This window comes from Hirundo rustica, chromosome 5 (assembly GCF_015227805.2).
Source record: "Hirundo rustica isolate bHirRus1 chromosome 5, bHirRus1.pri.v3, whole genome shotgun sequence".
NCBI classification, from domain to species: Eukaryota; Metazoa; Chordata; class Aves; order Passeriformes; family Hirundinidae; genus Hirundo; species Hirundo rustica.
In genome coordinates this window covers 26398270-26426193 of record NC_053454.1, presented here as the reverse complement: position 1 = coordinate 26426193, position 27924 = coordinate 26398270, and the positions used below count along the sequence as shown (strand labels likewise).

The 27924-nt window shown below is 36.4% G+C and overlaps 1 protein-coding gene across 1 annotated transcript in view; it reads left to right on the top strand.

The window, feature by feature from the left end:
• Nucleotides 1-17587, top strand: part of USP46 (ubiquitin specific peptidase 46) — a 34418-nt gene extending 16831 nt beyond the window's left edge. The window contains exons 4-9 of the mRNA XM_040064395.2: nt 85-314; nt 3694-3770; nt 8959-9042; nt 9324-9521; nt 10146-10224; nt 11140-17587. Of these exons, the coding sequence (XP_039920329.1) occupies nt 85-314; nt 3694-3770; nt 8959-9042; nt 9324-9521; nt 10146-10224; nt 11140-11241 (770 nt within the window). The 3' untranslated portion in view covers nt 11242-17587. The remainder of the gene's footprint in view (nt 1-84; nt 315-3693; nt 3771-8958; nt 9043-9323; nt 9522-10145; nt 10225-11139) is intronic.
• The last annotated feature ends 10337 nt before the right edge of the window (nt 17588-27924 follow it).

The following is a 27924-nucleotide window of genomic DNA, read 5'->3' as shown; positions in this document are numbered from 1 at the left end:
AGTATTAGTATTTGGAAAACAAATATTTTCTTTCTTGAAGGAAAGGAGATTCAGCTGTACAAATCTTGACTCTCTTCTTCACAGATCTCTTTGACAACTACATGCAGCAGGATGCACATGAGTTTTTAAATTACCTGCTGAACACCATTGCAGACATTTTGCAGGAGGAGAAGAAACAGGAAAAGCAAAATGGGAAACTGAAAAATGGCAACATGAATGAAGCTGAAGAGAGCAATAAACAAGAACTCACCTGGGTGCATGAGATTTTTCAGGGAACACTGACTAACGAAACTAGATGTTTGAACTGTGAAACCGTAAGCATTGGAGTAGTTTTTTTTTTTTTTTTTGGTTATTGCCCATTAATAGATAGATACATTTTGTATATATAAATATATGAATCTTTTCAGACATCTGAGAATTGTGGATATTCCTGTAGAATTTACTTCTTGAAGTGAGTATATTTTTTTCTAAAAATTTATTTTTCTAAGCATTACTTGGCTAATCTCTGCCAGGTTTTGCTGTCCTAATACAAATCTCTACAGTTAAAATCCTTGCTAGTGAATCAATACCTTTCCTTATCACTGAAATTTTGAGAGAAGGTGTTCACATTATATTCATATAAAAAGTGAAATGTTAAGATGAATTTGTGTTAATTCCATCTTAAGAGTCTGACAGATATAGAGAGGGTTCATTGTTAACAAACTCTTTTATCTTCCTAGTATTTTCTAGAGAATGTCAGTTCGAAATGTCTTATGTTTGATCTATAAGTAAAAATTAATTTTATTTGGGAAACCTGATTGCAGGTCTCCTATTGATTACTGTCTTTTTCAAACACATGCTCCTATTGAACGAGAAAAGAAATAATATTTTTAAATTGTTCCTGTGAGGTTGCATGAGAGTAACACAGGAAAAAAAATCTTTGGGGAGAGCAGTGACACCTTCCACAAAGGTTGGAATTAACATCACCTAACCTTTGCTTGGTAAAGCAAAGTTGACAGGCATCAGGGATGAGCTAGTTTTCTCAACTGCAGGTGATGAAGATTGTGCAGGAAACTCTCTCTATCTGTCTCTAGGTTGTTTCACAAAACAAAGTTTTTAGCAGTATCCAGTGTTTTGTTCCATACAGCTCACCCTGGCTCCATGGTGTTACTAGGCGGCTGCAATTGTTGGTGCAGCAGTGCTGAGAACTGGGCCCACAAACTGATCTGGCCTAAGAATGATGTACTTTTACTCAGATCACTGCTGCTACTTATGGGCTTCCACAAAGAAAACACAACTTTAGATTAGCTGCATTAAGATGAGAGAAGGTGCCCAGAGAAGGTATCTTCAGACAGCAAACTGAGGTTTAGACAACTAAAGTTTGGTGAGATAAACTCTACCCAGGTCCTACCAGATGTGTAAAAGAACATAGTCTGATATTTCTGATCATAAAGAATAGCTCTGTATTCCAAGAGAATATATATATATGGCTTTTCCAGAGAGGATGGTGAGGAGAAGAGATACAATAATAGTCAACGTGAAAAAAGACGTTGGAGCAAGTTTGGAACAAGCTTGTATAAGTGAACACATGAGAGAGATACTGAAAATTAATTATTTAATATATTTCAATTATAAAAGCTCGGGTAATAGCAAGTTAAAAGAAGTGAAAGGTTAGAATTATTTTTTAACTGATGAGCTTCACTAAATAGTTGTGGCCTAATTCCAAATCAAAATCTAGTGTTTACTCAGAGAAACTGTGGTGAAGTGATGATGTGTCCTTGGGTAACAGCATAACTGCACAATTCCCTACTTGTAATTCAAAGTGATGAAGCTTTATGAAAAATGTAGCTTGTCTGTAGCTTCCTCTGAATACAGAAATACTGTATCCTACTCAGGATGTTTTTCCAGTTCGTTTTCCTTGGATTAGTGCAACTTGAAATCTTAGGAAAATAGTAAAACAGATTAAAAGTTATTCCTTTACTAAAATATTCATAAGTAGTACATGAAGAATCATTCAGATTTCAGCAGTTCTTATTCTCACAAAAGACTGCAGTTTGAATCTGGTTTTCCAGCTACCTTTAGTTATTCTTGCTCTAAGTAGCTCATTTTCCCTTAAAGTAAATATTTGACATGCAGAAATCAATAACAGTTCCTAGCTTCTTTGAGGCATTCAGATGAAGTACTATACTTGCCATGGACTTTTTCAAGTGTTTAAGTTCTCATGATATTCAGTGTGTCTGATAGAAGTCTAGTTCCAGCTGTAGAGACACAATGTTCTCTGGAGCTTTGTTGCTTTATCTTTCAAATTTTAGCTGTATATTTATACTGCAGTCGATTGCTGCTAGTTTTGTGGTTTCCTGTCCTCTGTGGGTCAAATCATGTCTCAGGGAGGATTTTTTTTTAAGAACTGCTGTTCATTTCAGTTGGGTGTGCATTATGCCTCTGTACATCTTTGATATATCAAAATTAATCCAGCCAAAGGTGTTTCTCTGCATTCAGGTCTGATATGGGCTGCATTCACCAAGCTTATAGGATCCCTGACATAACACAAATATGAGCTCAAGGTAGTACATAACTATCACAATCCACAGAATTGCGAAAATCTATAAACATGAGGGACTATGACCAGAACAATGAATTCATCCCCTCACAGAAATTCTTGATTTGGACTTCACTATTCTCCCATCTGATATCGTTATTCCAAGGAAATGCAGTCATAGGAGGCAAAACGTGGGGTGTTCATGCAATATTTTATTTAAAAAATGTTATGAATATCACTGAATTCATATACAGTAAGTAATTCTGCAGTCTTTAGACTCAGCTGAAGTATTACAAGCATTAGCCATTTGGATGATTTTTTTGTTATTACTTCACATCTGAGATTAAACACTCAGTGAAAAATAATTTTCAATGCAAAAATCAGGATCTGTCATTCTGAAAATATTTGGACTTAATTCTTTTAAATAAAAACTCTCCATTATATTTTTTCTCCTCTTGTTCTGTCTAAAAAAAAGATTGGCAATACCAAAATGATTTTGCAAAATATTATCACTGAGACATTTTTACCTATAATCTTTTAAACTTTTTTAATCAAAATATTGACCAGGAACAATATCCACTGGGGAAATGTGGCTGTGTAAACCAGAAGCATAAATCCACCCTTTTCAGTACACACTAGAGAGAAATAATAACATAGTTAAGTATAATTTCTTGTGACAGAAACATATTTGGAAATCATCTTATTGCATCCTTGAAAATGGAAATAATTATGTAAGAATAAAATGTGAATGTATATTGTAATATGTTATACAAAGGGTAAACAAATTTCTGATTAAAAAAGAAAGGAGACTGTGTTACATAACAAGGAAACGTGTAATGCACCAATCCCAGATGATATTGGGGCGGATGGTTCATCTTTACTGAGCAGTAGGCTGTCATTAATAGTCCATGGTTGGTGGGATTGGATGCGTGGAATAGGCAGAAGTTAAATTATATGAAAGCTGGATTTTTAGAATTAATAAATATCACATTGAACATTAGTCACACTGAACTAAAAAAAAAGAAGGCATATTAAATTAAATATTAAATATTAAAATTAATATTTTTATGTAAGAGCAATTGCTACAGTAATAAATATCTTTAGCATTTGCTAGAGATACAAATAGCATTTAGTTATATGGCATCTCTGTTTTACACATATGTTTTTTTCAACAGGTTAGTAGCAAAGATGAAGATTTTCTTGACCTTTCTGTTGATGTGGAGCAGAACACATCGATTACACACTGTCTAAGGTAAATGAATACATCTTTTTGGCAGATAGTTGTAGCTGCTAGATTTTTCACATGTAGTAAGTGTAGAAAAGAAAAGTAGAATAATATTTAGATTTGAACTTACCTTAAGCAGGAGAAAAGACTTTAAACTGAATATTTCTTCTAATGACAAAAATTACATTAATATACTTTGCTTTACTTACTTTCTCTTTCAATGTATGCATTTGAAAGAGGAAAATAAATCAGCTTTCTGGGAAAATAATTGACTGTGTTGTCTAGAAGAATTGCTGCAGAATAATAATTGGGTTCAAAGACTTTTAAATGTGCTTTAAGCTTCTACTCAAGTGCTTTGTTGATTAGGGTTTATATGAATATTAAAAGTTAAGTGTGTGTTTTGCAGAATGAGTGCCAGAATCTGTAGAGGGCAAAATACTTCAAAAGTGTATTTTATTATCGAAATTTCTTATTCTGTGTCTCATCCTAAAATTTTGTGAAGTCTTTTATTCTAATTTTCTGTTCTGCTCCTCGTATAGTCTGAACTTAAAAACTTTAGACATCAAAAACATTTTCAGTCTTATGGGTGATTATTTTGAGAGGTTTAAAATATCCAGAATTTTGACATTAATACAATAAATTGCTGCCTGTATTTAAGATCAATAAGTTGATGTTCTAAGGTAATGATTATCAATTGGTCAAAGTCTTTCAAACTCCAAAATTTCTATCAAGGTTGAAATTGCATTTATCAGTTATTCTGGAATGCCAGTTTTCTGGATGACACACCTATTCTAGTGTGTCATCCCAAGGTGAGAGTTACAGAAAGAGAAAGAATGTGAGGTACTATTTCCTGAATCAGAGAGCAGTGACTTCTCTGTGAATACTACAACTGTACTAAGTAACTTCTGTTACAATTTAAAGTTTTTTTCCTTCTCAGCTTCTGTTCAGTCTCCTGTAGGATACTGTAGCCGTTCTTAGCCCTCAAGTAGTACATAGCCTCCCTGTAATAAGTGAGCAAACCAAAGAGAAGCTTTGGAAAGCAGTTCATTCTCTTTTTCTCGTATAGTCTCTTTGCCTCTTCACAGTAACCAGTAGTTGAATCATTATTGGTACTACAGTACATTATTGGTACAAACTTCTGTTGCACACTTTTGAGTTCTTCTCCGTAGCCACTACCCTGAACTTGCCACTATTAGTTACCTTTACCTCTGATGTTCAAAGTCAATTTGAAATCCCACTGAGCTGCAAGGTTGCTGCAGTGCTTTTTGAGGTCCTTTCTAATCTGAATTGTTATTTGGTTATGTGGTACTGGAGACTGACCTCTGACATTTTCTTACAGCTGAGTCTGGTGAGCATGTTATAAACTGCTGCTGTATAGAAGTTACCATCTGTCCTTCAGCTTTCTCCACTTTTTAATATACATTCTTGATCTTTTATCTTCTTAAAATGTTTTGTTGGGATTGGCCATTTTATTTAAAGGCAGAGTAACTACTTCAGTAAAAATACCAACAGCATTTCTTCTACTGAACAGACAATGGCTGTAGCTTAAGATGTGGAAGAGCTGCATCTGCACAACTGCAACCAAAAAGTGAATGGTGGAGTTGAAAGTGACTCCAAAGAGGTTAGCCCCACCTTCATGTCAGAGAGGATGCTTATCCAACCTGTTCCAGAATATCATTTTAGCAGTATTATCTTGATTGTCTATCTCAGTCCTTGCTGTTATTTACTACTAATAAGTTTTTCCTGCTGTCTAATATGAGTCTTTAGTGTTTCAGTTCAAGCCTATTTCTACTTGCCCTGTGTACTCTAGATATAAACCAAGGGTTGCCCCCATTCCCCTTAATAGTAGCTTTCTACTTACAAGAATGTCATCACTTTTTATTAAATTTAAACAGCCTAAGGTCATTCAACTTCTCCTTCTCAGGCTATCTTCTCTGGATCTCTACACATGTTCAGTACTCTTCAGCCTTCTCTCGAATTAGACCTCTCTCTTGAACTGTTTCTTGAAGTGCTGCTGTCTAGAGCAGGGCATAATATTCCAACAGAGATCTATGCAATCCTGAGAAGAGTGGATGCCATAAGCCTCTTTATGCATTCCAGTGTAGTGCCTTTACTCCAACAGCATGCCATGCATTTTGAAGTTTACCCATTGCTCCTTTTGGAAATAAAGGAAAGCAAAATCCCAATTTTTCTTTTCTTGGGGTGGAGGTACAGGCTATCATTTACAGATTGAACAGGAGAAGAGTTATCACCTCTCATCTGTTCTGATTGTGTTTTATGTTAACATTTCTACCTCTGTTTAAAAACATATATTCACTTAGAATATAGATTTCCTTTCATTGCTGTCTGGTATTATGTATTATTATGCAAAATGTAAGTGCTTTTGTGGTTTCTTTCAATAGGAACATTCAAGTTATTTTTCTTTCTGGAATCTTTGCTGTTTCCTTTTTTTTAAACAACTGCCTTGCTGTGTCTTAATAGCTTTAAGGGCTGCTGCATTTAAAAGATAAAATATAGAAAAGCTGTGCAAGATACAATTAAAGTATAATTAATTTCTTTGGAGATAGTCCTTGTGTGCACAAGATGTCCAGGAACAGAAAGAATGCAAGCCACTGGCATAGTCTAAACCCACAGGATAGATAGTTGGGCCTGAAGCAATAGAAGTCCAATAACAAATACAGTATATATCCATTGCTTTTATTTCCACTTGCAAAGTTTACCAGTCAGTTTGATCCTGACTTGTGTAATAATTTATATTATACTAATAATTCTCTCATCTCTTAAAACATAAAATTAATATTATTTATGCATAAAAACAATAGAAAGCATCTTTCACACTGCAGCAGAGAGGCTGTAGGAGCACAAGGTCAGTGATAAGTTAGTACATCTTGAACAGGTGTATTTAAAAATTTCTTTTTCTTCGTAAAATAACATATAAGCAGAATGCAGATTGGAATATTAATGGAATAGGAGAGAGTTGGACATATCTTGAAACTAATTTTGCAGGTGTAGAGAAGAGCTCTGCAAGGCTGTGGGTCCTGCACATGCAAACTTGGTGAACTCCAGCCAGTGATCTGTTGTTTTAACTGCTTCTCTGTTGTTTTGATTGTTCAGCATCAGTTAGAAGTGCCATGCCAAAAATTCTTGATTGCTGAAAGAGTTACTGAGTTGCAATTATTTCAATGCATAACTATTTTTTTAGTGAAACTTTTTTTTCTAATACTACTAGTAATAGATACCATAATGCTACAAATAAATAAATAAATAAATAAATAAATACTACTATTACTACTACGACTAAATACTAAAAATAGATATTAATAGATCAGAATAACTAGTACATTTTAAAAGGAATTCAGAAACTCTTTGAGTTTAATTAACTTTCATGGGAGACTTGGCATAGAACAATCCAGTGTCTATCAAATTTCTACCATCTGCACATGTTTTTTCATGCTAGAAAAACGTTATTTCCTTGCTTCACTTTGAGATGGGAAGAAAACTAATAAACTCCCCAAATTTGCTTTTTTTAAAATTGAGGTTGTAGGCTTTGAAAATAAACATCAGACTGTAACAGCCAACCTAAAACTTTCACAGGCATATTCTACTGAGTCTTACGTTCTCTGTGCATATAACTGATATTTAATATTTTCTAAAGTTTTGGCTCTTCACTTACAATTCCCTGAAAGGTTACCGTGTTTTTCAGAGGAATTGGCTGAATTCAGTTAACTTTGTGTTTAAATTCAAATGTGAAATCAGATATTGAGATCAGTGTTTGCCACTGAAGCAAATCCTTCCCAGTAATAATGCTTCATTTTCTTTTACATAAAAAAAAAAAATACTTGTGATCAAAGTTTAGCTATAACTTATCTTTCAGAAGATGTATTTTTCCTAAATTTCAGCACTTTCTCCTCAATGTTAGGACCTTATAAAGAAAATAAATCAGTAAAAGTATTCTCTGTTATTAAAAATATTGTGTAGTCATATGAAATGCTTCTTTGTTGTGCTCTGTCAGTGTTAAACTTTTATGAGGTTACGTAATTAACTTCTAATATCTATGCCCTAGCAAACTATATAATCTTCATCTCTCCCACCTACCCCTGTAGTGATGTCAGGAAGAAGTAATCATCCAAAATCCTCCCTTTGCCTTGTAAGACAATTCTGATGCTGCCTATTCTGAGAGCAGGCTGAAGATGCAGACAGTGTGGATTCAGCCTTCATGAATGTGAATTGCAGTGGTAGAAGGGAATTTATTTAGGTCTGAATGGGTCTGAATTTTTCTGGAGTTCAGAAGCCTGCCAGGTACAAGGTAGGGGCACTCAATAAGACAGTTCTGGAATTCTGATATATCTATTTATGGCCCAAATTCACAGGAAAACCCATGTGTTTAAAATGGAAGATAGGTGCTAATACCTGCATTCACAGTTCTCAAAACACCTGCTCAGCTGCAATGTAACACAAGGACTGACAAAAATATTTTTTTTTTTTTTTTACTATTAAGTGATATTAGGTACCTAAAATTTTGCTCCAAGGTGCATCAGCACAGTGACTTCCAGCAGATCTTTTCTATGAACTGAGATGCTCTCAAACCAGCCTTCCACTGCCTTTGTCACTTCAAAAGCTCCAGCTCTAGAAATATCTCCAAGTGTATTTACTTGATCAGGATTTACAAAATTTTCTATACCAGCTGCCTCTTTCCTTTTTTAGAAAATTAAAAAGTATTATCTAAAAACTTCTGGATGATTGTTTGAAAGGCCAGAGGATGTAGGAAACTACGTTCAATTTATTTCTTGTTTGTAAGAGGATTCACACCTCTCTTATGGAAGAACACCATAAAATGTGAGATATTTGGGGATGGCAGAAGTGCACCGAAAGTTGCTTCATGCTGCAAGTAATTTTAAAAGAAACAGAACGAATTGAGTGATTATGCTCAAGTCTGGGCAGCCCCTTTATGTGAGAGATCAGATATAGGTCCCATTTTGAGGCATCTGACCTTTCATTTGTATCATGTAGAGGGCCTCAGCTCCTGATACAATTTGTCATAGCAGCCAGATACCGTCATTCCATTTGCAAACCCCAATACATCTGCTTCAGATGTTTTAGAAAACTGGAATGGGTGAAGATTTCATCCTGGTGTCTTTTGGGTCCCAGTTCATCAGACCAAGTGGGGCAAATGTATTCATATCTGTAATGAACTGATGATTGTATCCATTTACAGAGACTTCAGTAACACAGAAACACTATGTAGTGAGCAGAAATACTACTGTGAAACCTGCTGCAGCAAACAAGAGGCACAGAAGAGGTAAGCTAAGAGTAGGCTGTTTTCACCATGCCCCTCCTGGGCTCCTTGATATTTCTTTTGTTTAAATACCTAGAAACCTTACTTCCCAAATGCATTCTCTGTGTGGACCTGAGAACTTGCAGACAGATTTAAAGGCATGTCTTTTAGTCAAGAAGCTGCTTCTTGTTGACAATTATTACTTACAAAGCACTTTTATAATGCAGGCATTTGCTTATTAAGGGAAGAGAGAATGGCTTTGAACTGGCCAGGTGTTTATCATGTCATTGTTAATGGTTTCACAGGATGAGAGTAAAGAAACTGCCGATGATTCTTGCCTTACACCTCAAGAGATTCAAGTACATGGAGCAATTGCACAGGTATACGAAGCTGTCTTACCGGGTAGTGTTTCCTCTGGAGTTACGTCTCTTCAACACATCTGGCGATGCCGTCAACTTAGATCGGATGTACGACTTGGTAGCTGTTGTTGTTCACTGTGGAAGGTAATGTGCTTTTGTGTGTGTCACAAGCTATTGCCAGATGTTTGCCAAGGGCAGAGCTGTCCCTGACAAAATGTGGGGAGAATGGGAGGCAGGGCTAAGAGCTTGCTGCTGCACCGACTCTCCTGTGTCTTGGGCTGAACCATTTAGCCAACCTCCCTCATAGTAAATCAGTACTTGTTTAAGAAATAATGTCTCAGGTCTCCAAAAATCACAAGTTTAGTTTAAATTGATGAAACTATCTCCTTCCTCTTAAGACCCCTTAAAAAAGTTGGGAGCTGGGACTCACAACAGATCACCTTGGTCTATTTTCCGCCCTATACTTAGTTCTTAAAGTTTTAAAAGGATTTGATGCCTACCATGAACAACTTGTTAAGTGTTCTGTAGGATAATTTGCTAAATGGTCCTGGCACAGATGAAAACGACCTTTAGCTTTCAGTTGATTAGCTTTGCAACAAGTTAAGATAAAAAGGTGAAAGGACTAAATGTCTAGTGTACCCCACAGGTGGATTTACCATGTATTTTCATAACATTTAGTTATAATTCTTCATTCATAAAGAAATGTGACTTATCAAAATGGACTCAGTAGTATATTCTAATGTTTTGTGGGGTTGTTTTTCTTTCTAGTGGACCGAATCGGGGACATTACATTACTATTGTGAAAAGTCATGGATTTTGGCTCTTGTTTGATGATGACATCGTAGAGGTCAGTATGCTGAAGGTCATGAGCACAACTTTTGTATAAATTTTTCTTTCCCTACTTGGGGTTAAAATTCTTATCCAGAACTAGGTCGAGATTACCAGTCTGCAAAGCCATCGTTTGGTTGTAATGTTTATTTCAACTTCATTAGGAAGAAAGGTTGTAAACAAAATTATTAATCTGGTAGTTTGTGTTCTGTCAGTGTCAGAGGGTTTTAAAAACATCAAATGTTTTTAAGATGACTTTGAGTTTAATTTTAAATGTTTTCTATATCAAATAAAATCAATTTAATTCATTAAAACCTTATCACTTGGTAAAATTGAACTAGGTAAAGCTAGCATTGCTGTAGAATTTTCAGTTTTGCATAGGGAAGTTACAAGAAAGTCTGAATTGTATTGTTGATCTGGGATTGCCTGAATGTAGATTAGAGTAGAATCTGTCCCACAGCTGTTGCAGATTCTGTCTAAGCATTCTGAAATTCATTCTGACAGAAACCCTTTATTTCATTGTGGCACACTGGCAAAACTGAGGTTTCAAGTGTGATTTCCCAAGAGGTAGGGAAAGTAAGCGCTGGGATACTGGATGGGGAAACTCTTGAAGAAGGTTTCTGAAAACTTGAGAAATATGTGGGATCACATGGTCACATTTGTGTGTTTTAACAGTGTTCATTACTGCATTCCAAGGAGTCTCTCTGTTATTGGAAAAAGCCTAATTCAGTTAGGTTCAGTGACAGAAACATGCCTATGACTTTCTTGAGTGAGATCAGCAATGCTCAGCCCCTAATCTTTACCCTTTCACTGCTTAAATGGCATGCTACCTCTAAACGTAACTGAATTTGTCTTTCCTGTTCATACAGTCATTTAATGTGTATTTGGTATTCGTTTTATCTAACAGCATATTGAAAAAATATTTATTTTGCAGAAAATAGATGCTCAAGCTATTGAAGAATTCTATGGTCTGACCTCTGATATATCGAAAAATTCTGAGTCTGGCTATATTTTATTCTATCAGTCAAGAGAGTGACTTGGCAAACTATGCTAATTGCGCACAAGGATGCTGCACACAAAAGAAGGTGATGGCTCCCCTGAACTGACTTTTACGCAGACCCCATCTCGGATGGTTGAACAACAGTACACTGTCTCCTATTCAGTGGTCCATGTGATGTTGACTCTAACCGTCCATTTTTCACATTCAGAACTTTGGTTTGGGGGGTGGGGGGTGGGTGGTTTGTAGTTTTTAAGGCTGATTGAAGAGCTAATTGAAGTCAGATTTTAGTGGAATTTATACAGACTAACATTTACAGATAATAAGATTTGGATGTCAACTGTTAAACCCTATCCAGCTAGAGTAGTATTTTATATGAAAGTGTTCATTACATTTAGGGCAAAATTATTTAAAATTTTCTAGATGGTTTTGGAGTGTGTTGATTTACAAAGCATTCCTTTAAATACATCCTGACATATGCTTACCCCTTTAGAGTCTAAGGAAGAAAATCAATTTCATGATGATTTGAGTTGTGGCTGTATAGGGGATTTTTTAACATGTTACTCTGTTGCAGAAAAGATATTCTTCCAAAATCATTTCAATTTTGGTTGTACAAAACTTTGAGTGTATAACCACGGACCTAAAATTCACATAGGGGTATTTAAATTACACTGGAATTAAGTAATTCTGTATGTTCAGTCACTTTGTCATGAGATAGTACAGATGAGGTGAGATTTCAGAACTTACAGAGCACTGGAATAAAGAAAGATCACACATATGATACAGAGATAAATTGCTTTTGTAAAGGCTGATCTTTTTGTTAAAATGATATCATAGATTGTTTACTTTGATTGAGTTTGCAAAGATTGCAACACTGCTCACATGTAACATATCCATCAGAAATGAAATTATCCAGTCCACTTAAATAAGCGTAAGACATGGCTTGATCCTGAAATTTTCTAAATATATGTAGGTCCCATTTTCACTTCTCAAGATGTAGTCTATTTCTGAGAAACATAATACATAGCAACCACTAGTGTACACACTATCATCTATATACCATCCTTAACATTTTGGTCATATTTGACAGAGTTTTGTCACCACAGAAACAGATAGGGATCTGGAGTGCTTGATTTCAAAATTAGTACAGTAAAAGGCTTAGTTTCTGATTTTTCTGGGTGAATTTGGCTGGCACTTGCCATGTACTGGCTAATAAAATTTCTGAATTCACCTGAATACCTGAATTTGGCAAAGAATAAATGTTGAAGAAAGTATCAATAGGGTTTGAGAAGGGATTGATAGTGGCTTGAGTCAGTGGTAATGCTGGGTAACTGCCTTGTTCAGTTTGACACTTTCACTCCATTATACAATTCTTAAACTTCTATAGCCAAAGTCCTATTCCAATGACATCAACACCAAAAACACTCTTCTTGTCTTCATGGGGACTGACACTTGGTTCTAGTATTTATTAGGACATATTCTCATCTCACAAAATATATTTCTACCTGTTATATTTGATTCACTCATTATATATTTATCAGACAATGTTGCTTTTTGTCCTTTTCTTTAAGAAGCCTGCCTGACACTTTATGGCCAGCACTCCGTTTTAAGAAATGGCTTTTGAAGTGCAGCTACATCTCATATTTTAATCTTCTGTAGAAAAGATAATAATGTTTTTCATTGTACTCTACTGTGAACGTGAAATATCTTTTGTGAAATATTGGTGAAGATGAAGTAGCTTCTACTGTAACATCATCTGAAGTTCTGTTGGATTTATCCATGGCCATTTTGTAAACTAAGGCAATGTAGCACTTTACGCTGAATGAGAAACAGAAGTGGACTTTTCAGCTAAGATTATTTGTGATTTATCATGATATTATACTGATGCAAGAAAACAGACGTAGAATGTAACCTTAGGGGGCTTAAGTGAATGATAGTAGTGTCTACAGAGATCACTCACATGTATGCAGGCTCAAGACAACCATAATTAGGATGCAGCTCTTAACTCTTTTATTGATGTTAGAATGAAATGTTCTGTCTCTTACACAGAAGATAGACATCTAACAGCAGACTTCAACTCCTACTGAGACCCAGGAGCTTTTCCACTGAAAAGCTAAACCTGCAAATCCCTCTTTAATTGATTTCTTTATAAACGTTCAGAATTTCTGTAGTAAAATGTAAAAATTACTGGCCTTTTAAAATGGAAAGGGTTTCTTCACTGTGAATGAAATCACTTTCTAGATCAGCATTAATCAATGCTGGTCCAAAGATCTGTATTTTGCAGTTTACTACTAAACATTCTTACAGCATTCTTTAGTTTTAAAAGATTCAGCAAAACAGATATTCTTAAGGTATCATTTGAATCTTCAGGGCTCATGTTGATATGGAAAGTAATTTTTCATAAAAATAATTTTTAAATCAGTTCTATTTTAGGAAACATTTCTTATTTCAATAGACTTATGTGAAATTTGGTTTTTAAAATGTTAATAGTTTGAATTAATGTTGAAGTGCTAAACAACAGGTTTATGCTATCTGGTTTTCTCCACTGCAAGACAGCTTTAGATTGTAAAACGCAGATCATTGCAGTAAGTTACCGAGAGTAAAATTACTAGAATTAACTGTTTCATAAAGTATGAAAAAGCATTTTTAATTCATGCTAGTTCATGAAAAGATCACAGCACTAGTATCACACCAGTCCAGCATCAGGAGTCTGACATCAGCTCTGAAACATTGTGGAATACACACTTCATATTAACACTAGCTAAACTGGGGAGCATTTTCTTTTGATTAGCAAAGTTGCAAAGTTGCAGTCACAATTCTGTAAATTGGATCCAGTCCTCCAGTGTGCCGAATGTCTTAACTCCAGTCCAAAAGCTGTCTGTCACAGCTGTATGAATAGTGCCGGTCTAGGCAGAGGAGATCTTTGTCAAATTAAGCACACTCAAATTTTGCAGGATTGGGATCCCCGCAGGAATGATCATATTGTGTAAAGTATTTTAGTTGATTAAATAAAGCCTAATCCCTTTTCTCTTATACTTATGCACAGATTGCCAGTCCCTTATGAAAGAATGGAAAAATGCCTAAAACCATGAAAGCTTTTCAGCTAGCAGCTAGAAAACAAAATGCTAGCGCAGATCTGTAATACTAGTCTGTGCTTCCCTAAAATGACTATATTTTATGGTGTCAGGTTCTAGGTATATTAGGTCTAACAGCAACTGAAGTTTTCCGATTGTTTCCTATGCTGTTGCTGAGATGCATTGTTTATTTATAAATACTATGTTCTCTACTTAGAAGAAAAAAACCAAATTGTCTTGTGCTGTGTTTCCACACCACTACAGTGCTGGTGAATCAGTTACCTTAGAGGATGAGCTCAGAACTCACCTTTTATATTTCCAAGAATAGACTGTCAGGATTTATGGAATTTCTAATTTGGTGACATAGCAGAGGGTGGCAGAAGAGTGGAGTGATGGAAAAGCCATACCAATGAAACAGAACACCCTTTGGAAATTAGGTCCCAAAATTACTCCTGTCAATTCTATTTTAACAATTTAGTTACCCCAGAGTACTAGATTATGTATGAAAAGTCTTGTTCCTTTAGCAGATGGAATAAAGAAAACAAAGCAATATGAGTTTCCTTCATATCAAGTTTAATAAAAATATTAAAGACCTAGCAAAATTAAACTGAAATTCACCTTACACCATGGGTCCTAAAGTGCTACCACAACCTTTTATCTTTCAGACGTTACATTTCAGTCCCTCATTTGTTCCAACATCATGTAGTTGACACCTGCACTGACAACTTGCAGCTGCCAGTGATTTGATGCCTCTCAACAGCAGACCCTTCTTGGTTTATCTCTTTTTTTGCTGCATGTGGCTGATAGTTGTGAGCAGTGTCTTACAGCTGAATGAATACTAGAAATTTTAATAAGTTTTAGCTGTGTATCTGTTCTTTACTGGTATCTTCTAGAAGGGTTTGTTCTAATTTATTTTTCTTTTTTGGTCTGTTACTCTATTTGTATCATAATTTATTTGGTTAATACTATTTGTTTTGCTTTAATTTTTATGTATTTTGTTTGGTTTTTTTAGATGTAATCAATCCAAGCACTTTAAGCAACAATGTCAATCTTGTGAAATTCCAATCAGCTTAATATTTTTTCTTTGTCTTACTGCTTTTGCAGCTGTTTGCTTGTGATCCAATGTCTTTAGTTACAGCTCAATTTCCATTTTTAGGCTTGCAGTTCTAGCTTGGTTGAACTGCAAATTTGTAAAATTGGAAGGCCCAAGCATTTTCGTACATATTTGTTCATGTACCAAAAGGACAGAGCACTCGCCACGTGTCTGCTACGTACGTCAGTGTGTACCTGACGAGCTGCACCCTCTGCACATTTCACAGCCTCTTGTGTTCTCTGCTGGCTAACCCATCTGAGGATGACTGTAACACTTCCATTTGTGACACAGTTAGCAATGACTAGAATTTAGAAAAGTTCCGATTCTTACAGGAGAATTCTCTTTTACCAGACACAGAGTCAGCTGTCAATCAGTTGATAATAGAGGTATTGCTGTCTTTGCCATTTTGTCAGTGCTCTGTTCAGTCTCAACTGTGAATAATCTGACAAGCCACAATCATTCTTGGCTGCTGCGTGCATTCTGGCAAGGACAGAAAATTTTTGCAACTTTCTTCTCTTCACTTGGGCCAACATTAGGCAATGAGATAATGAAGTAAGATAAGTGCTTGTGTAAAATGATGGTTTTTAGAGGACAGCATCTGTGGTGTCCGTATCAGAAAGTCACTGACTTTCTGCGTTGTTAATGCAAGGGTTATTCCTAATGCTTTAGATATTGTATTCTCTTTGATGAATGAAAAGGCCAGAACATTTTCCTGTAGCATCTGTTCTGATACTTAGGTGTTTCTTCTCAATTTAACATGGCCCTTACTATGTAAATAGCCCTTGGCAAGCCTCGATAGACACCCATTTAATTTCTTTCTGGTTAATACACATTACTTTAAAGAGATTGCTTGAACCTGTCTACAAGATCTATTCAGACAACACAGTTCTTTTGCATACAGGGTCAAATAACACCTATCAGGAGGTATGGGCCCACCTGATGGGACCATCTGGCTAAACCCACACCATTTTAGATACTATTGGTTCTTAACCCTCTAGGAGGTTTGCTTGCTGGCTGTGCCTGACTGATTTCATATGAAACTGCAGATAACTCCCTTTATTCATGGTCTCAGAGTTGCTATAATTCTTTAATAAATTATGTTCCATTTGGTTATCAAGGCTGGGACTGTTGTACTATGTAAAATAAATTAACTTGTGTGTGCCATTCACAGCAGTCGATTTAACAGCCTAATGCTTCTGATGAAGGCTGTTTCAGGCAGCAACTTCGCTGTATGTAAGAATATGAAAGAGTAACTAACTTTTCTGTGATAGCACAATAGGTCTGTAGGAGAAGCTGGACTGACATGCAGCTTCCTAACCTCCCTCTAGGCAATCCTGACCCTTCTCATAGGGTTCCAAAGTGGCAGGACTGTCCTTCGTGAAGACATCTTGCAGTTCACCAAAACATGTTGCTTGCTGCAGTAGATAATTAATGAGTATTTTCAACCCCTTTCTCCCCACTCCCCAGGATCTTATTAATAGGTATACATTCCTTGAAGAGGCTGAACTTAAACCTCAGCTTTGTATTTGCAATGGTGTTCATGTTTGAAATGTCCCACAGCAGACTCTGGCCACATACTAAATTGTTTTGTAGTTCTCTTTCAACTCTGATTCTAACAGCAAGAGCAACGTCAGGGCAGCTATGTTACAGCTGCCAGTGCTTTTCCTGGAGACAATTTTCTAGTCTCAGTGGCTTTCATTAAAAAAGACCTAACACAAGCTCCAGAACTTATCATAACGCTTTAGGAGTAAAGACACCACATCCTGTATGAATATGAATGTAGGATAAGAGGAGGAAGAAAGAGAAGAGGATGAAATATAAAAGGGATTGGTTTTTCTCAGAGGTTTTGAATACGTGTATCTGTTTGTAAATATACATTCTCTCTCAACCTTGTCAATGCAATCATAATAAAACTACTTTAATTTTCTGCTAGTTTTTTAAATTGAATAAGAGGTAGCAAAATTATGAGGCACACAATTGGGGACACAAACAAATACTGGATTTCTAGTACAGCGTACAATACTCGGTGTGTGTGTACAGATGAATATCTGCTCTTTTTAATCATCATGTACATGTAATTGAACCCTGCGCCACCTGCAGAACTGTAAGATAAAAATCTTGTTGGTTATTAAGGTTGTAACATAAGAAAACAGTATTTTCTCCTGTTAACATGTTTATATTTTACATAAAATAAACTCCCTGGCTGATCTCGCTTCCATTCAATTTGCTTTGACTTCAGCTGAAGCCATACTAAGGCTGAGTATTGGTGGTGGTTGTTACACAACATCTGAATGTCAGATGCCCGTGTTCTTACAGATGACAAGACAACTGGTGTTTGCTTTTTATTTAATTTAATGTGATCATCACATTTTAAGTGACTTCAGAGAATATTACACCATGTGGGCTGACTACCTCTGAAGTGTCTTAAGAGAACAAATTTTGCAAGTAGTTTGAGTTGTCTTGGTAGAATATACAATTGCATGACTGAGCTGTACCCAGTTAAAACACACCACTGACCTTGTCTGTGTTTCTGAGCTTCAATGTTTCAGCTAAAACTGAAGAGAATAAAAATCAGCCAGAATTGAACTGCCTTCTGCATCAGGGAACAATGAGCCCTTTTAGCCTGGGATTTTACCTGTGACTAATGGAGTGGGAAAGGATTTTGCTAATGAGGTCTAAAATTTTGTCAAAGAGTTGAAAGATTCCTGTTGTCTGCTGATTTTCCTTTAGTTGTTCATTAACAAACACAATTAACATTCTCAAAAGTGAGGTAAATAAAAGGCTGGAGTTTCTTGCTCCTAAATGGATTCTCTTTATTCCTTCAGAATCATTCAGGGAACATTAGGGAACTGGAATCAAACATAGCTGTCAAACTGCATGTTATATTTATAGCTAACACACTGTAAGATATATGGCACATCAGATTATCAAAGGACTGGGTTGAAAAACACTTCATATCTTACAGGGCATATTTCCTCTCAAAAATATTTGAAGTACCTTCAAATGTATTCCTGGGTTATTAGGACATAAGCATTTGACTGCAGGATCAAGACAGAAATTTAAAACACAGGAGATGGCTGAAATAAATAATCACAAATCCATTCTTTTAAAATGTTTTTAAGAAATAGAATTTACAGTGTACAAATAAACTAAGAAAAAGTTTCCAGTGGCAGTATTCGTAATCACTGTACATGGACTCCACTAGAATTTCTCTCACTTCAGAAATGCACTTTGCTAGAAGCTGTATCTCTGTTCTTTACTCTTTTGTATGAATTTGATCAGTCATTTTACATTAGACTGAGTTATGTTCTGTGCACCAGATAACCGGAGAAATGCACAAAATATAATTTAATCTGAACTGAAAAGTCAGGTATGGTAGGAGAAAATTTTAAGGTTACTCATTTAAATGTACTCACCAGGCTTCAAACAATTTTTATTAGACATGACTAAATACATGGCATGGAAAACCACGTTCCACATTTCTGAAGATATCGATTTCCTTGAATGCTTGTGTGCAACTTAAAAATCTAGTAAAATTCTAGTAAAGAAATAAAATAGGACAAGTATTTTCAATACATATACATACACACACATATATATGGTAACAGAACATTTTAATTATCTGTTCTGAAAAAAACTTCCTCTAATTAATTTTTTTCACAAATACTTGGAGAATACTCCATTGCCTTGTTGAATTTCACTCACCCTCACTGCACAGCACGCAGTTCAACGAGTCACAAGCACTTCACCTGGTGCTAACAGTGCATTTCATCTCACCAGAGGAGTCAACACCCTGGAGTTTGCAGGTTGTCCCAGGAAGCATGGAGAGACCTACCAGGATCAAATAAAAGTCAAGAGGTGGAGGCTGATAGAGACTTTTTTACAAATCACTGCAAGGGTGAAATAAAGAGGTCAATGCTGAATGAAATTTGGAATAAGACAGAGTGAAAGATCCTTTGGATTTCATTTGATACGCATATGAGAAAAAATATTCAAGTCATGTAGAGAGCAAAACCAAAGATGTCGAAAGAGAAGATACAGATGTCACCCAATATTGCAAACCAGACATCACAAATGCTTAGAGAGAAAATTTTAGCATCAATCACTTCACTGTAGCTGTAAAGAAGCTCCAGGTAGGTTTGCAGCTTTACAGTGGGATTAGTAATAACAGAATCTGGAATAAAGTTTCTCATAATATCCTCACAAAAATTCTGGTGTGCAGAGCTGTGTTTTCTGTGCTGCTGTAAGACATGGTAATGCGTGGTACACCTTAAACACTGGAGAAGGACTACTACCACTACTACTGAAGGTGTGATTATCTCTGCTCTTTGAAAACAAGTTTCAGGAGCACAAATAAAATTTTTATTTATTCACTAATCATGTAATTCTTACTCTCATTTATGAAGCATTTTTCATCCTCAAGGCATTTTACCTGATAATCCAGTAACTTTCCAACTCCTAATTTGTGAAAATGGTAGAAGTTGGGTAATGTGTGCCAACGTCCACATGTATTTCAGATAACTTCAACTCGAGCTGAATCTGGCCCCCACTCAGCTAGAACAGTTGAACTGTAGGAACATTTTCACCAGCTCCTCTGTAGCTACCTTGATGACCCCTGGTGATGCCTGGAGAGGCTACCTGGAAGAGAGGGTAGACAGAGTTAAAGGATAAAGGTAGGTATTTACTGAAAGGCCTTCACAAGGTACACCTTGTGCGGTGCAGGAGTCTCACAGAGGCTTCACCCAAGATGGACAATAACCACAAGTTTTTCAGACAGATGTAAGTTTTGTTTATTTGCACATCAGACATTAGTTGTCCAATTGCAGCTTCAGGTAAGGTAATCACATTCCCCCAGTTTGCTGCCTCCAATTCACTTTTGGTTTACATTTTTTTCAGGGCCTGAGGCAGGAAAGTATCCTTGAGTTTCAGGCCTAGAGAGGAATTGGTTTTTCTGAACAAAATTGGAGAACAGTAGCTGACAGGCTATGGGGTTTTAGAGTTCCACACTAAAGAATATAAAAGCTAAAACTTAAGGCATCACTGGATGCAGTTCAAAGTGCAGACCTTGTAGCACATCATTTCAGCATAACCTGATGCCTTGCTATCTCTGACACAGCTCATCTTGCCTGGAATGCACTGGGGCAGGAACGCTCCGAGGTTCCGCAGGAAGTTTGTCATTACAGCACTCTCCAAGGAATGGATCGGTTTTCCTTTGCCCCTTTAATAATCGTTAATTATTACACACTAGCAGAAAATATTAGGTAAAGTAAGGATGACGTCATTTATTTATGGTTTAATTCTCTTTCTTCATTCTGGATACACATTTTCAGATGAACAAAAGTATTCTGAGGTGAAGTCACAGGCAGTTTTAATTCTGCAAGATGAGCAGTTCAGGCAGAGACCAGTAATGACTAAGACAGCAGCATGACACTCTCTTGCCCATCAGAATATGGCCTTGAGGACAACATAAAGCCCAAAAGGTAAACAGAATTCTTCCCCCTAACCTTTACAACTATGATGTTTTTAAATACTCAAGCACAGGTTGCTAATCCTACTGTTGACATTTATGGGATATGTCTGGGCATACTGCATCACTATCCTGTCATGTTGTTTCAACCAACATTGAATCAAGCAAACTTTTGTATTAACATGCTTCAGAGTAGTATTCAATATTTATATTAAATCGTATTTTAACCATGACTTAAACAACATGGTTCATGTTTAATAAAAGCTTTCTTTTATGGCAATGTTACACATTCATACTTATTTATTATTCCCAAATGCAGTTACAGAGGATGAGGAAAGACAATTAGTTGACCCCAAAATAAGTGGCACTGCAGAGCACAGACTGTGCCCCGCCAGTCTTTGGTGTGGTAACAGCTGTGAATAAAGGTTCAGTGTTTAGTGTCTCTGTTTAGTTGTCATGACACTTGTAAAAGTAATGTACCTGGAGAATGTGATTCCTTAATATAGTGAATCTCTTGCCCTCACTCTTGTGCAACCAATCCCCACCTCCAGATACTAAACTGAAAACAAATTACTTCATTTACCATGCTCTAAATACAGTTGAACTTTTTTTATTCAAAGGTATTTTACTCAAAATCCCTGTAATATTATAATGAGTCATATCTCTCAGGTGACTTTTTTTTTTCATGAATCTGTGCTAAATTTTAATTTGTTATACCATTTCTTAATGAAAAAAATTACCAAGATGCAGGTCCTGCTCCAGTGGCAGTTCTCTAGTTACATTTTGTACCATTTACATTAGAGTGTTAGCATTTTTTTCTTATTAGCCATTATGTATGGGCTTCTTTATTTTTCCTATTACTCCTGTGATTTTGGACAGTATCATCTACTATTCCAGCTCTCCTTGAATGGAAGAGTACTTATCTTCTCTTTCTTCAAGGGATTGCAATATCAGTCCACCAACTTCAGTGAACTTTGCAACTATTTATTAGCCTGTATTATTTGGTACATTCATAGGACTCATCCTTCGGAGAGTATGTTCAGGAAAGCAGTGAGGGCTGTAGATTGGATATTCAAGTCTGAGCTTTCCATTCTTATCCCTGTTAAGAACTCATTGTATTACATGGGACAAAGAATGCAACCTCTCTCTTCCTCTATTTCTCAATTAGAAAATGAGTTAGCCAATGTTTATATATATATCAGTGAACTATGGAGCTTAGATCAGGAAAGTAGAAGCTACAACTTAAATTATTCTTACATGCACAATAATTAGGTTATCACTTTTTTGTTGTTGTTTTCAGAGGGTCATCAGTTAATAATTGCAAATCCTTTCAAGGAGGGAGATTTGTAGATGTTAAGAGTAGTTAACTATTTGACAGAAGATCTTTACAAAAACAACAAACAAACGTCCAGAGGTGGCAGGAATTAATTCAGTGATACAAATGCGCTCCAAGTTTGTCTTAAAAGGTCAGTACTATTGGATTTTATTTCCAAGCAACATACCCCTCATAAGCCCAACAAATGACAGTGCAGAAAAATCAGGTCCAGCTCACTGTCTCTTGCTATGACCATATCTAGTGATTTCAAAGGAAGGGGAGAAAAATCTACTGCAGACAGCATATGAAATAATTTGCCCATTAAAGATCACTTCCTTAGAATGTAATGGAAGTTTACAAGGGAAAAAATCTTTCTATCCAAGCTTACTCAGTTTATGGTTGCTTTTTTTACAGATACTAATTAAGCTAATGGGTTATGTGCTGTGTATGGCCTCATTCTTCATGTATTTGCTTAGCTAATTTCCCTCTAAAATATTTTGTTATTCATAATAATTTTCAATGTATGCCTTAGATAATAAAATGTTATCCTGTTATTTACAGCATTACTTATTATTACTTATCTTAGGTCCTTGGAGTGATTACATGGATACATGAATATCAACAAAACTGACCTAGCAAGCATAAGATAATAACAAAAAAGCCAACCAGCCAACCAAAAAAGCCAACAAACAAAAACAAACAAAAAAAAAAAGAGAAGCAGCCCATTAATTGCTTTATAAAGTTAAGTAGCAAAAAGGTGAAGATTTTTATGGAAGCGTTTTTTTCCAGAACTTTGTCCTTTGATTATTTTACTCTTGGGTTTTGTGCTCTTCATTTTAATCTTATCTCTCATATCTACAAAGCAGAGAAGTCAGCTAAGTCATGGCAATGTTCTGGGAAGGAGGTGGTTAATGTCCATGAAGAGGAGTAAGAAATGCTATGTTCCCTTTATAAAGGGCAATTCCCTGCCCACATGGGCATTTGGAGCTCACACAGATCAAATAACCCACGTTTTGAGTCTGGAACAAACAATGTGCAATATGCAGAAGTGAACATCCTCCCTCAGCTGTCACTGTGATGGGCTGGTGGTTTAAAAAGCTGCTGTTCATTCCCAATGTCCATTTCTATCAGACCCTTTTAACTGGTCACCAAACAAGAAAAGGCAAAACTTGTAAGATCTTTTCTAGAGGAAAATTTAATTTAGCTGAATGCTAATTTTACAATGCTGTCCAGCTATAGGAGAATAATTTGCTTTTTGCTTCCTCCCCACACCCAGCACACAGCCAGGACGGGACTCTACGAAACCTTTGGAGCTTCTTTGAACAAATAAGCAAAGCTGTGTCTTTGGGTGGCTTTTCTGCCCGACTGAGAGACACTTCAGACAACTAATAAGTGAAGTCAAGGACTTTACACCACAAGATCACTGTCCCTTGGTTTCAGCCATATCAGCTACGTGGAACAAAAATGTTTTGTTCTCCCTAGTCCTTTCATTTGGGGACATTTACCAAGTGTTGCCTGTACTCTTTGGTTTCTACTTAACTGTCTACTAATCACCTCAGCATTCCCAAATTTTGGGGAAATCCAAAGATCCAGTTCTGAGGTTGATTTAATGTGAAGACATAAGTAATACTTTTTTCTAGAAGCAGCACACCCAACTAACCTCACTGTTAGGACAGTTCTGTGTTTTACAAGCCATGTGGTTCAAATCCATTTACATGGGTGAAGGCTGGCTAGCTTGTGCCCACTTTCCTGCTGGGTGACACAGCAGATTAGATAACTAATATAAGCAGCAAGGATTTTTTCCAAACAGTTAAAACATCACCCCCTTTTACTTGCTTCCCGGTCAAAGACAATTTCACACACAAAGAACATTGTGTGCTCAGGTTGGAAATCTGTTTGAGACTGATGGGAGAAGAGATGGATGACTGCCTCAGGCATAAGCTTCAGGGCATGGGCATCCTTGCTAATGAGAACACCAAATACCATCCCACTGTTACTTTGTAAAAAACATTATTCTTAACACCATGTGTTTCCACCAAGTTGTTTTGCAACAGAAACGTCTCCTCCAGTTGCTGTTTCCTCTGGACTGTAGCACAGAAATTAATCCAAATACAGAAGTTGAAGTAGGAGAAAATTATGATTTTATCTCTCAAATAAAATTTGTTTCCTTTGCAGCAGATGAATTCTGACACTGAAATCATTCACACTGGACCTGTATTTTCCTCCTGTAAAAAGCACTACTTTTTTTTTTTTTTTCTCCTAAATCCTACCTGCCATCCTTCCATAATTGGAATTTAATAAAAAACCTAACAAAGCAAACCCTCTGTATCTCAAGAAAAACCCCAACTGCCAGTGGATTGATGAACCCAGGCACTGATGAACATGGTCTGATAAAAGATGAGCTCAAAACAAAGCACTTTATCCAAATAACCCTCAACTAGCATGAATTATCATCATTACTTTTGTGCAATATTTGATACACATGAACAGATGGGGAAGAAATCCTGCCTTTTGCATGCTACAGCTCAGCGTGCTTTGGGGCATTCACTAAAGTCAATTGGAGCAGTTTTTATTGTGTTGTGTTGGAAAGCTGTCTAGGACAGCCAGTAACCAGGTGTCTGTTAATTGAAAGTGCATAATAATTCTCTCAACTGAGTGGATGTTACAGTGCTTGCAGACACAGTGTGAGGATCTTGAACCTCAGCAGTCCATGATGAATTGCCTACTGTTTTAAGCTTTCTGACAGTTTTTCCTGTGCTTTCTAGGACAATTTCCAAAAAAACTGAGTCAGAAAAAACCAAAAAAGCCAGGTTTCTGGACAAGTCATCAGCTCCAGGAGAGTGGTTCGTCATGGAACAGCAGGGTTTGGAGGCCAGTATTTTTTTCTCTCTTTTAGTCCCTGGCTTAAACTGACAACTTGTATAAGAACAACTTGTAAACAAGGAGCTTGAATGAAAACATCTTCTAGGCTGTTTGATCAGGAGCCTGTTTGACAGAGGGTTCTCTCTGGTATTGGGAGCAAAGAGAATTCAAAAAAGCCATGTGCTAAACCTTAGAAAATATTCAAAAATATTCTTTGCTGCCTGAGTCACTGATCACTATGTATTTTGTCTCTGTGGAAATAAATTTCCAGTCTCCAATATCAGAGAAAACAAGTTAAATTGAAAATGACATCTACTCTTTAATTATTTTATTATTCTTTTCACATAAATCACTTGCATTTAAGCTGTCTAAAATCTCTCCTACAAAGATCTTTTTTTATGATTTGCTATAGCAACACATCAAGAAGAAACATTTTTAGTTTACCATGTACCTAAGTTATAAACCCACATTTTACAGATTCTGACATAATATGTAGTCATTATTTACTTAATTAACTCTATTTTTTCCCTTCAAGAAGGCTGCTATACCTTTAGGAACAAGAGAGGGAGCAAGTCTGTAAAGCCCTTTATATGTGTTCATCCAGGTAAAGTCCTTGAGTGGAGCAGCACAACACGCCAATAATGTGTGGCAATAAAGCCCAGAGCTCCTAATTCCTACATTTTCCTGGGCCCCCCAGGGTGCCCTTGCCACCCATCCACACTCCAGACAATGTGTCCTTTTTCCCACTCACCTGTACCACCCTGAGATATTTACCCAGATTGATTGTTCCACCAGTAAACTATCTGCCCTAGTTCCAGTAAAGAGCAGCAAGTGATGTGGTTCTGAAAAGGGCTGGAGCTCTGCTAATTAACACCACTAACATCACCAAAGTGATTCCTGGGAAGCACAGCAGTGGGAAGACAAATATTATGGTAATAAGTATGAATGATTTTACAAGCCTTGTATAATTCTTTCAACTTTTGGTTATTTTGGTATTAACTTAGAATTATGTAGCATACTTCCATATTTTGTGGAAATTCAAAATATTCTGTTCCGATTTTTGACATGAAAATAGGCAAAGAGATATAATTGCCACTTATATGGCTTGCTTCTACTTCTTCTGAAGTCCAAAGGGACATTTTTCCTTTGAATGCAATAGATTTTGAATTAAGGCTGCGTTAATAAAGTGGAGGATCTGGACCTGGTCAGTGCTGGAGATGGGAAAATGAGAAAAATGATCTTTGGTCTTACACATCCATTTATTTCAATGAAAATGATGCTAAATTTAATGTACTAGCCAAAAGTTGCTCTACTCAAACACTACATTTCAATATAGCCATTTCTAAATCTGAGACTGTTATGACTAATTAATAAGCATTGAATTAAAAAAAAAATCAAGTTGTTCAGATTCTAGATTTCTTTACTAACCATAGATCTCATGAGGATTTTAACAGCAGTTTAACGTTAATAAAAATATTTCTTGTTCCTTGTAAGTTCAGATTCAGTCTTTGCTCACTGCTGCTCTTCATGAATTAAATTGCTCACAATTCCCCATTCAGCTGGAACCTTATAACCTAATGGAAGCCATTAAATTAAACAGTCCAATCCCACTGTACTTAAGCTGGCAGTCTCATCATAAAGGAAATATATCAAACCAAATAATGAGATGAAATAATCAGAGAGCTATGAGATTGTATGTAGATTGCACTGTTTGAAGCCTGTTTTTAAAGGCAGGACAATTTATGTCTCTTATATTCCATTAGCAACCTCTAAATTCAGAAGTGTCTGATACCGAACACACTCACAAATTCCTATTTGAAAATAGGCATTATATCAGTGCTATCTAGTTCTTAGAGTAAGGAAGAAGGCACTCAAAAACCTGAGATTTTGCTCCAGTATTAACATGTGTGGAGATTTTTTAGTCTTGTGTTTTCTGCTCTAGGGCTTCCCAGCAGCTTGCCGACTCTGGCATGCATCTCCAAGAGCAGTCATCTTTGACAAAAAGCATGTAGGAATCTAAGGAGACAAGTTCTCTGCAGCTGTGAAAACTTACTGATTCTCACTACATGGAAACCACCCTCCATCCTTAATTGTTGCTGTCTTTTCTCAACCAAATGGCTCTGATTTCATATGTGTAGCCTTGCGGGCAGGGGCGAGCTGCTGTATGAAATTCTTAGCCCTAGAATTTTTGATACATAATACCACAGCAAATTTATCAATCCCCTTCCTATATAGTTTGCTATAAAAGTGGATTATCTAATTGCCAAGAACAGATAGTATCCAAGTATCTAAACTACACTTTTGCAAGCAAGCCTGTAACTGTAGCTCTGTGGTTTCCTCGCAGGAACTCCTACAAAGTGAAAAAACATTCTGTCTTACCTCTCTTCATGTTAGATAAAGCAAAGAGTATCTGTGTTGTGTACCTAGTGCTAGTAGTTGTTTTTTCTGTTTGTAACAGACCATGAGATTGTCCTCCAAAATGTGCTTAGGATAGAGTCACAGCTTCCCTTTGCTAAAGAATGCCTGAAACTCCCCCATCAGCAGATTTCTACATAGACACTTCTGATTCGTACGGCACTACAGTCTAGTTTTAATTGGCATATGCACCTATAAAGGGAAAACTATGACCACATCCATCTAGAAATAAGCCCTGACCTTTTAAAATATTACACTGAATCATTAAGAGATGCTATACTATCTTTCTCAGCCTTCATATGCCAGGGAAAAAACCACCTGAATGGCTCAAAACTTAGAATAAAGTGATCCATGAGGATGTGGCCTTTGGTTTGCAAATGCTGACAAAATGCTGAGACAAGTGGCGAAGAAACAATTTCCCCAGTGGGAAGCATGTGGGTGCCATCCAGAGTGCTTCTGTGACCCACACAGTGGCTGCAGCCTGCACCAGACCAAG